We start from the raw sequence: 15809 nt of genomic DNA on the forward strand, positions 1-15809 counted from the left end.
GGGCGCACTTTATAAATATTAATATGCGTTTAAAAATTTAGATTTGGGGTTTAAAAAAATCAAGTCTTTGCAAGTAAACAGGTTCAAGTCCAATTCAAGTCCCAAGTTATTGGTGTAAAAGTCCAAGTCAAGTCTAAGTCTCTGAATATTTTTTCAAGTCAAGTCAAAAGTCTTAATATTAATGACTCGAGTCTGACTCGAGTCCAAGTCATGTGACTCGAGTCCCCACCTCTGCTAATAAACCACTTAAATATATAGTACAGTATAATAAATCTATTTTAACATTTATTATGAATTATAATCCATTCTCTTCCATAAAAAGCATCAAAAACTAGCCTAGATGTTGAGATGTATAGGCACCCACATATTAACCCTAGACTGACAAACATCTGTCTACTGTACTGAATGCAGTAATGATGAATATGTTTGTGGGCGGTTTTTCACTAGCAAGTGGCCATGTGCTCATTGATGATGAGACGGTGCTGTTTGTCCACAGGTGAGCGATGGAAGTGTGACAGTGTTGTCCATCAGCCGGGAGGACAGAGGCGCGTACACATGCAGGGCCTACAGTGTGCAGGGAGAGGCTGTCCACACCACCCGCCTTCTCGTCCAAGGTAGCCCCCCTGGCCTAACAGCTCTTTAAGTGTGTGTGTGTGTGTGTGTGTGTGTGTGTGTGTGTGTGTGTGTGTGTGTGTGTGTGTGTGTGTGTGTGTGTCTGTAATATTTAGCTATATTTTGGCTGTGTGGAGCAATGTGAAGGAGTGATTAGTTAAGCAGGGATCCGCCCACAGCCTGGTCATCACCGTCTGTCTTGCTGGCTTCATGCTGTCCACTTACGCGTTCCGTGGCAGCAATACGTAGTGTATCTGTTACAGATCAGAGCTGGTCACTGGATATGGATTACTGCATGCTGCTTCTCGCCAAACCGATGTTCGTGGGAATGAGCAGAGCAATTTAAGTCTATAGCATGAGATGTTGCTGGATTGCGTTGTGGCTCAACTTCTTCTGCGGCTTGTCTCAGTGGGTGGATGCAGCTGCGTGGAGATCTTCTCGTGCAGCCCCCACCACCACCACCTTCATTAGTCGAATGTTCTTGACTGGCCTGCTCACCTTCACCACTGCACCTGAGGGCCTAGCAGTGTGAGAGAGCACGAGAGTGCTAACACACTGGTCCACACCTGACGGACCTGTGGGCATGAGGCTGGGTCCACTCAGCCCTCTTCATTTAAGGTTTGGTTTAGATACACCTGTATATAAATCACGGGGTAAGTCCCCATCATTAAGATGATACTTTCAGAATACTGGCTGTGGCATGTCACAAGGAGGTGCATCAGCTTTCCTGTGGACTTGATGGCTGTGGACATTAGACTCCTGGTCTGAATAAGAACCGAGTCGGGCCGTTTGCTGTGAGCGCAGGCTCAATCGCTCCTTGACTCCTGTAACACATGCTGTCCAAACCTGTACTTTGACCCCCGTTCAGCAGGGGAGCTCAAAGCGCGGTCTCAGGACACACAGGTCCACCGAGGGCAGCGGAATGAGACGCGGAGAGAAGACGCCGGGTTTGAATCCTGCTGACTCGGTCCATCTTAGAGGGGAAGAGGCAGCTTGAAGCGGCGCCTGCGAGTGCCTGTGTCACGGGTGCATATGTTTGAGCCCGCACAAGATGGTGTGGGTGTTCAGAACTGTTTTGGCCACGGCGCTAGCTTGTTAATTGGTGCGTGGGCGTGTTGTGGAGGGGGACCTGGAGTGTCTTTGCCTGAGTCTGCAGTGATCTCTCTGCAGCGCTGGCACCCTCTGGACCTGATACTCCTGTTCTCAGTGCTGCCACTACCATCTGAATGGAGCAGCATAGGTGGCAGAAAGAGACCACACACACAGACGCCCGCCCACACACACACACACACACACACTCACACACACTCTGTCAAACACAGATGCATACACTTGGAAGCCCCAGCACCACCACCACTGCACACACTTGTGGATTGATTTTAATGATAATATCAAACACTGATATTCAGATGCGGCATCTGTTTCTAATAGATGGCCCATGGAGTTTATTACCCATCCTGCAGTAATAAACATTGTGTTTTACTGACAAATGATAGCCAGATTGTTGTGCTTATTTTGTCTTGTGCTTAAGAATTTAGTACTAGTTTCTGTACTAGATTCTGAGGTCGCAGAGATTTCACAGGGAAGGAGAATTAGAGTCAAGGGTCTGGTTTGGTTCTATAAACAGAAGTGTGAATGGTTCATCTGGCTTGTTCATTTTGAGCACAGCAGCACAGTAATATGGACTATTACAGTATCTGACTCATCTATGCTATCAGACTCATGTGTGGTACAGATCTGTGTGTGGTACAGACTGAGTCATGGTGCAGATTCACGTGTGGCACAGACTCATACATCACACAGGCTCATGCATGGTATAGATTCATACATGGTATCAGACCTATGTGCTATCAGACTTGTGGCGTTGTAACTTGAAATTGTACTGTCTGAATCGTTTGTGCGGTCCAACAGCTGTACTGAGCAAAAAGAGGAATTACTATTAAGCTATTTTGGACCTCAGAGCCTATGTGATAAAGCGGTGTAATAAGCCATTACTGTATACAAATAACTTGTGTCTTTAAGATTTGCCCTCAGGGGTAAGTGTTTGTGTTAAGACATGAGCTTGCGTTTAATTCTGTGTTTCATTTTGTTCTGCAGGACCTCCGTTTATCGTCTCCCCTCCAGAAAACATCACCGTAAACATATCCCAGGATGCATTCTTCACCTGCCAGGCTGAGGCGTACCCTGGCAACCTGACATACACCTGGTTCTGGGACGAAGATAATGTCTTCTTCAAGAAGTAAAGTTATGATCGGGTTCATTACTGTACCGCACCTAGCTGTCAGAATGCCCTGTGCTGCGACCGTGGAGGAGGGCTGTCCGATAGCCATTATCATTCGGACAGCGCTCAGCTTTTAGGATTAGTGCCTGCAGGAAGATATGCTACTCTGTTAAGCTTTGTTTGAAGACCTCACAGACCTCGCAGTAAAAGGTAGAATCTATTTTGACTCTTGTGAGGAGTAGTCTTACACTCCACATGCTCCGTCACTGATTTTGCGAGGTGAGTGGTGTTTGGTCAAATATATCACCACCACCATGTTCCTGGATCGCCCTCGCATCAGGGAGTCTTAGTTCATATGTTCTCTCCCACACTCGCCCCTAGGTCTCTGCAACTGGGTAATTAGATTCATTTGACAGCTCAGTGAAATAACATTTCAGCTCTAGCTGTTTTGTGGCAGGTTGTTACTGTTATTTAAAATATATCACTCAGTGTTGTGCAACAAGCTTGAATGATATTATTCAAAGCATATAGCACCTGCAATTTTAGTTGGTTAACTACTAAGCAAATAATAATAATGGTCATATAGCTATATTTAAATAGCCCCTATTGTGAAAGACTACCAAATGTTTGTGAGTGTTTGATCCTTGATCCCACTTTCATTAAACGCACTTGATAAGATGTAGGTCTGATGTCAGTCTGATCCCACTGTCCTTCCGTGTCTGAGTTCTGAGGCAGCTCCACACTAATCTGAGTCTGAGCAGGAGCTTAGCCTCCTGGGCTTCTAGTGTCATTCTACTGCCCTGCTACCCCACCAGCACTGCCTAGTGCCACCACGATCATGTCATCATCTGCTCCACTTGTGTTGAGGAGAGGAGTATTATGAGGGGATATTTATAAGGGGGAGTATTATGAGATGAGTATTATGAGGGGGTATTTATGAGGGGAGTATTATGAGGGGATATTTATAAGGGGAGTATTAGGAGGGGATATTTATGAGGGGAGTATTATGACGGGATATTTATGAGGGGAGTATTATGAGGGGATATTTATGAGGTGAGTATTATGAGGTGAGTATTATGAGGGAATATTTATTAGGGGAGTATTATGAGGTGAGTATTATGAGGTGAGTATTATGAGGGGATATTTATTAGGGGAGTATTATGAGAGGATATTTATGAGTGGAGTATTATGAGGTGAATATTATGACGGGATATTAATGAGGGGAGTATTATGAGGGGATATTTATGAGGGGAATATTATGATTTGAGTATTATGAGGGGAGTATTATGAGGTGAGTATTATGAGGGGATATTTATGAGGGGAGTATTATGAAGGGAGTAGCCAGGAACTGTCCTAGACCTCTAGGAAAGACTCTATAGGAAAGGGGTTCTTATATTTTCTGTGGTTCAGTTTGGCTCCAGCGTGATTAGTGCAGAGCAGGAAGCACTGTGGTCTGGAGCTGGTGTGGTGTTGGTCTGGTGTTAGTGTGGTGTTGGTCTGGAGCTGGTGTTAGTCTGGTGTTAGTCTGGTGTGGGTCTGGAGATGGTCTGGAGCTGGTGTGGTGTTAGTCTGGTGTTAGTGTGGTGTTGGTCTGGAGCTGGTGTTAGTCTGGTGTGGGTCTGGAGATGGTCTGGAGCTGGTGTGGTGTTAGTCTGGTGTTAGTGTGGTGTTGGTCTGGAGCTGGTGTTAGTCTGGTGTTAGTCTGGTGTGGGTCTGGAGATGGTCTGGAGCTGGTGTGGTGTTAGTTTGGTGTTAGTGTGGTGTTGGTCTGGAGCTGGTGTTAGTCTGGTGTTAGTCTGGTGTGGGTCTGGAGATGGTCTGGAGCTGGTGTGGTGTTAGTCTGGTGTTAGTGTGGTGTTGGTCTGGAGCTGGTGTTAGTCTGGTGTTAGTCTGGTGTGGGTCTGGAGATGGTCTGGAGCTGGTGTGGTGTTAGTCTGGTGTTAGTGTGGTGTTGGTCTGGAGCTGGTCTGGTGTTGGTCCGGAGCTGGACTTGAATTGGTCTGGAGCTGGTCTGGAGCTAGTGTGGTGTTAGTCTGGTGTTAGTCTGGTGTTAGTCTGGTGTTGGTCTGGAGCTGGTGTGGTGTTAGTCTGTTGTTGGTGTGGTGTTGGTCTGGGGTTAGTCTGGAGCTGGTCTGGAGCTAGTGTGGTGTTAGTCTGGTGTTGGTCTGGAGCTGGTCTGGAGCTAGTGTGGTGTTAGTCTGGTGTTGGTCTGGAGCTGGTCTGGTGTTTGTCTGGAGTTGGTCTAGTGTTGGTCTGGAACTGGTCTGGTGTTTGTCTGTAGCTGGTCTAGTGTTGGTCTGGAGCTGGTCTGGATCTGGTCTGGAGCTGGTCTGGTGTTAGTCTGGAGCTAGTCTGGAGCTGGTCTGGTGTTAGCCTGGAACTGGTGTGGAGCTAGTCTGGAGCTGGTGTGGTGTTTGTCTAGAGCTGGTGGGGTTTTATTCTGGAGCTGGTGTGGAGCTAGTCTGGTGTTAGTCTGGAGCTGGTGTGGAGCTGGTCTGGAGCTGGTGTGGTGTTTGTCTAGAGCTGGTGTGGTGTTAGTCTGGTGCTGGTCTGGAGCTGGTGTGGTGTTAATCTGGAGCTGGTGTGGTGTTAGTCTGAAGCTGGTCTGGTGTGGTGTTAGTCTGGAGCTGGTCTGGTGTTAGTCTGGAGCTGGTCTGGAGCTGGTGTGGTGTTAGTCTGGTGTTAGTCTAGAGCTGGTTTGGAGCTCTCCGTCATTCCCTCTCTCAACAGCTCATATGTGCCTTTAGAAATCTTTTTAATTTTTGGGGATTTTTCAGGGTTGAGGTCTGATTAGAACTGGCCAGTTAGAATTTTGACCTCTTTACACACACGTGTCAATCTGTTTTTCAGTAATGGTTGTTTTGTATTGAATGTGTCTTTCTCACTCTCTGTCCAGTGATCTGAAGCGCAGAGTGAGAATTCTGATCGATGGCTCCCTCATCATTGCCCAGGTGAGACCTGAGGATGCTGGGATGTACACCTGCAGCCCTAGCAACAGCCTTGGCCACTCCCCCACTGCATCCGCGTACCTGTCAGTGCAGTGTGAGTCTGACTACACCCGACACACACTGCTCCACCCACTGGGTCTTCAACAGTGCCTCATCGAACCTTCTGTTGAATGCACCTTTATGCAACGCATATTTTTATTACATACAATAATCGTTAGGACTTTAACCTAAATCTTTAATCCCCACGTGCGAGTTTGGTCCCTGTGGTACGGTGGAACACATTCGATTTGGTTTCCTCTCTCTTCGCGTAGTCTGCATGCAGAACAACATGGCTGAGCAGTGATTTGGGTTCTGTCCGGGTTCTAGCTTGTCTGGGTTCTGCTCCAGTCTCCAAGTCCATTCTGCAGGCCTCAGGCCATGTTGGCTTGTTGGCGCACTTTCAATTTGCAGCCTGGCAATTGGAATCGCTTTGTGTCCCGAGTGAGGGCTTGAATGGAAACAGTGACCTTGAGTTAGTGGGCTGGAAGGTTAGTCAGGCAGGGTGCTCGTCTCCTGCCCTGATGGACACGTGTACGAGAGCTGCATGAAGAGGCCGTTTGGTCTTAGAGGCTTTGGCCTGGTGCTTTGGGCAGAGGACTGAACTGGACATGCAGTTCACCAAACGTTGGGGCGGCCTGGTGCTATAAATGTCCAGAGGAGACGTGCCATTGGTGGTGATTGCGGTATCCAAGGCAACAGACATTTTGAATTCCCTCAGTCTCGGGCACGAGATTGGCCTGGAAGTGTAGCGGTGGAGAGAGAGAAAGAGAGAGAGAGAGAGAGAAAGAGAGAGAGAGAGAGGCATTACATCATAATTTATCAGAACTGTGGTTTAGAGAGGGGGGTTTCAGGCTGTAGGGAACTCGTGTACCCTGACACATACATGCCTGAAACTCCAATCAGCTCTCCAATTCAGGAGCGTGGCATCGATTTGCTTGGCGGCGTTACGCAATCTCTCCCTCCGGCCGTCCTGCTGAAAGGTTAGACAGCTGGTGGCGGCAGCTGCTTTTTTGTGGAGGCTGTCTGGAGAAGCCCCTGTGGTTGGGATGAGAGGGGGATCTGGGCTGCGCTGGGCTGCGTTGGTGGCAAACAGCCCAGGCGACTCGGGGCCCGTCTCCAGCTCCTCTGAGGTCTCCCCTCCCCAACGCCCCTGCACACCGCCAGCCTGGGGCAACAGCACTCATCCCTGCACATGTTTGAAGAGGGAGAGAGGGGAAGAAATATGGAGAAAGAGGTAGAAAGAGGTAGAGACAGACAGACAGACAGAGAAAGAGAGAGAGAGAGAGAGAGAGAGAGAGAGAGGGTGAAAGAGGAGGGGGAGATGTAAAGAAGGTGACATCATCTTATGTGGAAACCCTCTCCTCTGCAGTGACATCATCTGCAGACACTTGGCAGGATGGTGGCGTGGGCACTGGCGCCCCCACTAGGTGACTGGCAGAACTGCAGTTCTGTTTGACACTTAATCCGAGTCTGCTTCTCTGCACCTCTCTCCCTACGAGTCTGCTCTCCTTTCTAACTGATCCTGCCCTCTCCTCACTCCTCTCCTCTCTGCTCCTCTCCTCTTCTCTCCATTTTTCTCGGGTCTTCTCATGTAATCTCACCTTTCTCTCCATTTTACCCAGGTCTTCTCATGTAATCTCACCTTTCTCTCCATTTTACCCAGGTCTTCTCATGTAATCTCACCTTTCTCTCCATTTTTCTCGGGTCTCCTCATGTCATCTCACCTTTCTGTTTTCTCCTCTATCCCCCCACCCGCCATCTCGTTTCTAAAAATGGAGCTTGGCGCTCTGCCAAGTGTAAAGATGGAGCGGTGGATTTCTTCAGAGTTCTCGTGTCTGAGAGCTGCGTGTAGTCCTGCTGCTTACAGTAGGCTGCGCTCAGCAGGTGTGAACACTAATGAACCACACTGATATAGCACCTTACTCATGCACGAGTGACTGCAAACCTGTCGTAGTGTTGTTAAAAAAACTACAAAAAAAAATCACACTTTGTTCACCTTCATTAGTGCTTCATTAAAGATCATACCTAGTTCATATTTTAAAAATGGCAGTGTCAGTACATCAGTACATGTGTACCGTTAGTACGTCCAACAGAGTTAGTCTGTCTTACCCATTGTGAGTGCCGTGAGCACATGATGCTTGGTTTGGGGACTCCGCCATGATACACTTATCTGACCCTTCAGATGGATTTCCTCTTGCTGTTGGCATCTGGGGTCTGTCTCCTTCCATCGCATTAAGCTAGTAGCTAAGAGCAAGCCAGAGGTAATATGACAGCACTTGATGGTTTCTCTCTCTCTCTCTCTCTCTCTCTCTCTCTCTCTCTCTCTCTCTCTCTGTCTGTCCTCTGTGTAGACCCTGCCCGTGTGGTAAACATGCCGCCCGTCATTTACGGAGCAATCGGACTGCTGGGCTTCATCCGCTGCCCGGTGGATGCCAACCCGCCTGTCACTTCAGTGAAGTGGAGAAAAGACGGCCTGCCTCTCCGGATAGAGAAGGTTAGTCCAGCTGCCTCGAGCCAATGAGGAGCCAGCCTAGAGCGGCAGGGCAGCGGAGGAGCCAATGAGGAGCCAGCCTAGAGCGGCAGGGCCGCGGAGGAGCCAATGAGGAGCCAGGCTTGCCCGTTAAGAATATGAGAAGGAGTAAAAGTGTCGTACCGGGCAGTGAGAGTCACATGGCGTATGTGGGCTTGAATCACGTCTGAATCACATCTCCGCCATTTATGGCCAGGAGTCCAAGAGAGTGCGAGTGGCCCTGTCTTCTGGCAGGCATACGTGGTCTAGTTTCCCTCTCCTGTTCATCTACAGTAGTTCTGGCTACTGCTGGGCATATGCCCACGCGATATAAAACCGGGTAGTCAGCGCTCTCATCCAACCAGTCAGCTGGTACCACCGCAGAGATTCAGACCGTGAATGGAGTGCGATGACAGCCTACAGTGAGGAGATAATAAAAAATAATAATAATAAAAGGCGTGTGAGGTTGGACTGGAGTTTTGCGCTGATCTCTGATCTCGATTTCAGAAGGATAAGTGACTCACCACTGATGCAGGGAACAAGGGCCTCTTTGAAACGAGTGCTTAGCTGTCCTTCCCTTTGAGGAGCTCCGAGCGGAGACGGCCCGTCTGCGAGTGCTGCGTCTCCGGCGTGTGGAGTGATGGTGTTGATCTGTCTGCTGCAGTACCCTGGTTGGAGCCAGATGGAGGACGGGAGCATTCGAGTGGCTGAGATGACGGAGGACTTTCTCGGCACCTACACCTGCGTGCCTTACAACGCCCTGGGTACCATGGGACAGTCCCCCCCCCGCCCCTCTGGTGCTAAAGGTGCTCGCATACACACCTGCGGCCATTCCTGCATGAAGCACACACACCTGTTTCCCCATTGTTCCCCTGTATAAGGCGCACACACACACATATACCTGTTTCCCCATGACCCTATAAAGCACACACACTCCACTCATCCTCCTTTTCTGGAGGGAAAGACAATGGCAGAATAAGTGGGGTAAATGCCCTTAAGACGCTTGCAGTGATGTGCTCTGTGCTGTTTGCAGGACCCCCCTAAGTTCCTAGTGGTTCCAGGAGGAGAGTACAGGCAGGAATCAGGAAGAGAGCTCGTCATCCCCTGCGAGGCAGAAGGAGACCCGTTCCCCAACATTACATGGAGAAAGGTAAGAGCCGGGACAAACTCACCTTAGCACGTCCCCTTCATCTCCAGCACTAGTGGACACATGGCGTCATATTGCTCTCTCTCTCTCCTTCCTTTTTTCTCTCTCTCTCTCTCTCTCTCTCTCTCTCTCTCTCTCTCTCTCTCTCTCTCTCTCTCTCTCTCTCTCTCTCTCTCTCTCTCTCTGTCTGTCTCTCTCTCTCTCTCTCTGGCGAAGGTAGGGAAGCCCAGCAGAGGCAAGCACAACGTCCTACCGAGAGGCAGCTTACAGTTCAAATCTCTCAGCAAGGAGGACCATGGGGAGTGGGAGTGTGTCGCTACCAACGTCGCCACGAGCATCACTGCCAGCACGCACCTCCTCGTAATCGGTAGGGGGCAGCACGGCGGCCGACACACGCGCACGGACGCGCACACGCTGGCTCCTAGCCCCTTTTCTCCTTCCGGGGGTTCGTTATGATTAGACCGTAGAGTCCAGGCTACAGTTCGGGTATTTTCCCTTGATGCTTTGAAGGCAAAGTCAACTGAAGCTCCTTTTACTCCTGGAAAGGGTTGTTACACTGGCCACATGCCTCTCAAAACCCTGACCTGGAACACTGCAGGACACGTGGAAAGAGCAGGTCTCCCCTGACCGGGACAGCGGAAACAGGACCGATGCCTCTTCAATATCCCAGAAGGCAGTGGTGCATTTTGGCGAGCGACAAGGTTTTGCTGGTTGGAAGGAGCTTAGATGAAGTAGCTGCGGTCGTTTCGTTTGATTTCGGAGGCGATAACGCCAGCTTAGTGTCCGCACGATGTCGGTGGTCCCGCTCTCTGCGTTTGACTCGCAGACGGGGCTCTGTGAAGTCAAATCGTTGGGGTCCCTCTGATTAGCAGCCAGACCAGCCTGTTTGAGTCTTTGCTTCTTATCTAGCAAAGTCTCCTTAACATGCCTCTGGTGCAAGAGTACCTTTCTACAAAAGAGCGTGTTTAATTGGTTTTAAAGCCACGGTGTCTGTTGTAAGTGACTTCAACCCCACTGGATGTTAACAGTCCTGCTGGCTTTGGTTTAAAGATACAACCTAATTGATTTTCTCTCTGTCTTTGTCTCCCTCCCTGTGCTTGTCTGTGTGTACGCGTGCACATGTGGGTGTATATGGAAGATTAACTGAGATAGTCAGTCTGACTAAGGCAACTCTGTCTGCAGACAGTGCTGCAGGACACGTTGAGAGTAAAATAAAAATAAAAATAAAATAATGAAAATGTAAAAGAAAACTATTATCAGCGCTGATATACAAGTGTATTTGTTTTGACAGAAGATATTCGTGTCCCACAGGCACAAGCCCTCATGCCCCAAACAACGTCCGCATTTCGGTCTCGACGACCTCAGCCAACGTCTCCTGGGACTCTGGCTACGACGGCGGTTTCGAGCAGACATTCTCAGTCTGGTATGGCCATGTGTGAGTCATCCCAGCATGCTTTGCTTCCTGCTTCCTTTCCTAACTCTTCCTTGAGTTGCATATGTATCACACATCCGTAGGCAGGAGTGCTTATCCATGCTCAGTGTTTAACTGTCTAGGTCACACCTGTTGTTGGATGGGCGGCCTGGCTCTGATGTTTGACACATATGGGCTCTGAGCTGGCCTGCTGCTGTGAGCCACTGAGTCTGTGTACTGGGTCGAGGGGGGGGTTGGGTTGGGTCGGTAGGGCCCAGAGGGCATCTGAGGACTACGGGTCCTTAGTAGGACGCTAGTACACACAGCAGTGTGCACATAGCCAGACAAACATGCACAGAGTATCTGTGGCAGCTTAGCCAGATTGCGCCCAAAATGGAAGGATGATGGACACTCTTTGTCTCGAATCATTTCCTGTGGTGCCTTTTATCCCAGAATGCCACTTCAGACCTCAGCCATGACCGTTTGCTGTAACATTTTTAGCTCAGTTCAATAATTGCAAAAGCATCTGGCCAATTGAAAAGTCATTTGTGCAGTTGTACAAGTCTGGTTTTCCTCAAGCAGAACTTGTCTGATCTGGGTCAACAGTGACCTGCTGGGCCATTTCAGTCCTTTGCTAGCAATGATCTGTGCCCAGTTAGCTTACTGCCTCACTGTGTAATGACAGCACATAATGATAAATCTGTGTTGGACCAATCAGCCTGAAACAGCCCCTTGATTCTCAGACATAATGCATACGAAACAATTTATTAGGACAAAAAGTCAATTATAGCATAGTGTGCAATTAGTCTGCCCTTTATTAAACACTACGGCCCAGTGAAAGGTAATAACATCTCCGTCTGATGTGGAGGCAGTGGAGGACTCCTGCGTAAACAGCCAGCGGGAACGTTTCTATGAAAACACACGCTTGGGTAAGGTTTGTTTACCCACTGCTGACCCAGAGAAGCTCGGAGAAATTGGCCTTGTGTACAATGTATTTTCTTTTTCCTGCATCGGTTCAGGTCTAGCGCATATAATGTGCTCTGATCCCTCTGCTTTCTTGAGAGATGCATGTTTCAGCTCGTTCATGGCTGAATGACCCAGGCGGAGGTGACCCATGCCTTTACAGTACTGTGACTAGGCAGACGGTAAGACGGGCTGGGTGTTTGTGGACCTGCTGTGTCGTTTTAATGTGTAGATTCTGTGTTATGTCCTCTCACAGTGCAGTGAAGCACACAAGTTGTGCTACAGTAGGTGAATCCAATACAAAGTCCATTATAGCCAGTGTTGTAAGTATAACACCAAAATATGACCTTTCCTGCTGTACACGTGGGTAAGAAAGTCATCGTCGCACCTCTCTCGCTCTCTCGCACTTGTGGCGGTCAGACAGTAAATCAAGCGTTGGGGGGGTTGGCTGGAGTGCGGGGGCGTGTTCTCGCCGCAGGCATGACCGGGCCCATCCCACCGAGCGCTCACCTCAGCTTATACCACCAGCAGCACGTTTCATGTGTGATTTGCTTCTGTTCTTCTTCCTCTCTCTCTCTCTCTCTCTCTCTCTCTCTCTCTCTCTCTCTCTCTCTCTCTCTCTCTCTCTCTCTCTCTCTCTCTCTGCTGCCTGCGCTCACCCCAGTCCTGCTACACATCAGCATATTCCACAGGAATATCAGCATTCTATAGCCCCCTTTGCTCTTTGCCCTATAGAATGGACATGCGCCTTGGCTTATTTCGTCTTTGTGGGTATGAGCAGGTTGTTAATGAATACAATTAACTAAACTAGCCGTAACTAAACCCAGGCTAACTGCTTACCTGACCGCCCCTTACCCGAACATGTAATGCCATATGTATATGTATTTTTGATTGTGGCTATTGGAATGGTTTTGTGGTGTGTGAAGTCCAAGCATTAGGAGAGCAGGCAGTAGTCGTGCTTTGAGCTGTCGGAGTGATTATGGACTTGACTCAGCTCTGCAGGGGGAGTGAGACTTGCAGCAGCTTTTGATATTTAGACTGGACTTTAGAGTGGACGAGGGAGGATCCAGGAGTGGCATGGAGGTGAGGACAGGCGTGGAAAGCTTTGGCATTCACGGGTGGAGGTGACCGGGCCTGTGTGCGCAAGTGAGCTCCAGGCATCACACACAAGTGCTGATGGAGGAGAGCAACACCACCACCACACCACGACCCCACCCCACTCTCCAGATTAAGATTAGTACTTATCTCCATGTCCTTCAGCTAATGGGGCAGCTGCCACACACACACACACACACACACACACACTTATAAGCACAGTCGTATGGCCCACATATGAAGGCTCATTCCTTCGCAGCAGTGCCCTCAAAAGCCCGTGCTGGAGACCAGAGGAGCATGTTCAGGGGGAATCCCAGGAACTTCCCCTCCACACATGGGTGTAGTTTGCCTTCCCCACCTGCTTGGGCCTGATCTGAATGCAGCACGCTCTCTCCTGAGTACGGCCTCTTGCCAAGAGTGGAGCAAAGATGTCAGCAGAAGAATGACTCATACTGAATCAGCACTCCCCTCTCAACCTTACGCATGCTCCTGCACACCTCTCCACACCCCTCCACACTCCTGCACACCCCTCCACACTCCTGCACACCTCTCCACAGCATCTCACGTCAGGCCTTGTCACACCGGCACTTGCCAGTTTGATTAATGTCCTCTCAGGCCTCCGTCCCACCCTAAACACAATCACCATCCTCCTCACAATCACCACCCTACACACAATCATCATCCTCCTCACAATCGCCATCCTCCTCACAATCACCACCCTACACACAATCATCATCCTCCTCACAATCACCATCCTACACACAATCACCATCCTACACACAATCACCACCCTACACACAATCAGCATCCTCCTCACAATCACCATCCTCCTCACAATCACCACCCTACACACAATCATCATCCTCCTCACAATCACCATCCTCCTCACAATCACCACCCTACACACAATCACCACCCTACACACAATCACCATCCTCCTCACAATCACCACCCTACACACAATCACCATCCTCCTCACAATCACCACCCTACACACAATCACCACCCTACACACAATCACCATCCTCCACACAATCATCATCCTCTTCACAATCACCACCCTACACACAATCACCATCCTCCTCAGTAATCACCATCCTCCACACAATCACCACCCTACACACAATCACCATCCTCCTCACAATCACCATCCTCCACACAATCACTACCCTACACACAATCACCATCCTCCTCACAATCACCATCCTCCACACAATCATCATCCTCTTCACAATCACCACCCTACACACAATCACCATCCTCCTCACAATCACCATCCTCCTCACAATCACCATCCTCCACACAATCACCACCCTACACACAATCATCATCCTCCTCACAATCACCATCCTCACAATCACTACCCTACACACAATCATCATCCTCCTCACAATCACCATCCTCCACACAATCACCACCCTACACACAATCACCATCCTCCACACAACCACCACCCTACACAAAATCACCATCCTCCACACAATCACCACCCTACACACAATCACCATCCTCCTCACAATCACCATCCTCCTCACAATCACCACCCTACACAAAATCACCATCCTACACAAAATCACCATCCTCCACACAATCACCACCCTACACAAAATCACCACCCTCCACACAATCACCACCCTACACACAATCACCATCCTCCTCACTATCACCATCCTCCTCACAATCACCACCCTCCTCACAATCACCATCCTACACACAATCACCATCCTACACACAATCACCATCCTCCTCACAATCACCACCCTACACACAATCACCATCCTCCACACAATCACCACCCTACACACAATCATCATCCTCCTCACAATCACCATCCTACACACAATCACCACTCTACACACAATCACCACCCTACACACAAGGTTGGTAGAGTTTGTGTTGTTAGTATTTGGTTGGTAGTGTTTGTGTTGTTCGTATTTTGTTGCTAGTGTTTGTGTTGCTAGTATTTGGTTGGTTAGTGTTTAGTTGGTAGTGTTTGTGGTGTTAGTATTTAGTTGGTAGTGTTTGTATTGTTCGTATTTGGTTGGTAGTGTTTGTGTTGTTCGATTTGGTTGCTAGTGTTTGTGTTGTTAGTATTTACTTGCTAGTATTTGGTTGCTAGTGTTTGTGTTGTTAGTATTTAGTTGTTAGTGTTTGTGTTGCTAGTGTTTGGTTGGTAGTATTTGGTTGCTAGTGTTTGGTTGGTAGTGTTTGTGTTGCTAGTGTTTGGTTGGTAGTGTTTGTGTTGTTAGTATTTGGTTGCTAGTGTTTGTGTTGTTCGTATTTTGTTGCTAGTGTTTGTGTTGCTAGTATTTGGTTGGTTAGTGTTTGGTTGGTAGTGTTTGTGGTGTTAGTATTTAGTTGGTAGTGTTTGTGTTGTTCGTATTTGGTTGGTAGTGTTTGTGTTGTTAGTATTTACTTGCTAGTGTTTGTGTTGCTAGTATTTGGTTGCTAGTGTTTGTGTTGTTAGTATTTAGTTGTTAGTGTTTGTGTTGCTAGTGTTTGGTTGGTAGTATTTGGTTGCTAGTGTTTGGTTGGTAGTGTTTGTGTTGCTAGTGTTTGGTTGGTGGTGTTTGTGTTGTTAGTATTTGGTTGCTAGTGTTTGTGTTGTTCGTATTTTGTTGCTAGTGTTTGTGTTGCGAGTATTTGGTTGGTTAGTGTTTGGTTGGTAGTGTTTGTGGTGTTAGTATTTAGTTGGTAGTGTCTGTATTGTTCGTATTTGGTTGGTAGTGTTTGTGTTGTTCGATTTGGTTGCTAGTGTTTGTGTTGTTAGTATTTACTTGCTAGTGTTTGTGTTGCTAGTATTTGGTTGCTAGTGTTTGTGTTGTTAGTATTTAGTTGTTAGTGTTTGTGTTGCTAGTGTTTGG

At 48.5% G+C, this 15809-nt stretch overlaps 1 protein-coding gene across 1 annotated transcript in view; it reads left to right on the forward strand.

Moving 5' to 3' along the window:
* The window catches only part of igsf9bb (immunoglobulin superfamily, member 9Bb), a 93898-nt gene that overhangs the window by 58921 nt on the left and 19168 nt on the right, over positions 1 to 15809 (forward strand). Inside the window, 9 exon segments of the mRNA XM_076980277.1 lie at positions 497 to 614; positions 2710 to 2851; positions 5730 to 5875; positions 8172 to 8314; positions 8994 to 9110; positions 9112 to 9135; positions 9363 to 9479; positions 9693 to 9843; positions 10788 to 10899. Coding sequence (XP_076836392.1) covers positions 497 to 614; positions 2710 to 2851; positions 5730 to 5875; positions 8172 to 8314; positions 8994 to 9110; positions 9112 to 9135; positions 9363 to 9479; positions 9693 to 9843; positions 10788 to 10899 — 1070 coding nt within the window.

Source organism: Brachyhypopomus gauderio, chromosome 18 (assembly GCF_052324685.1).
Source record: "Brachyhypopomus gauderio isolate BG-103 chromosome 18, BGAUD_0.2, whole genome shotgun sequence".
Lineage (NCBI taxonomy): Eukaryota > Metazoa > Chordata > Actinopteri > Gymnotiformes > Hypopomidae > Brachyhypopomus > Brachyhypopomus gauderio.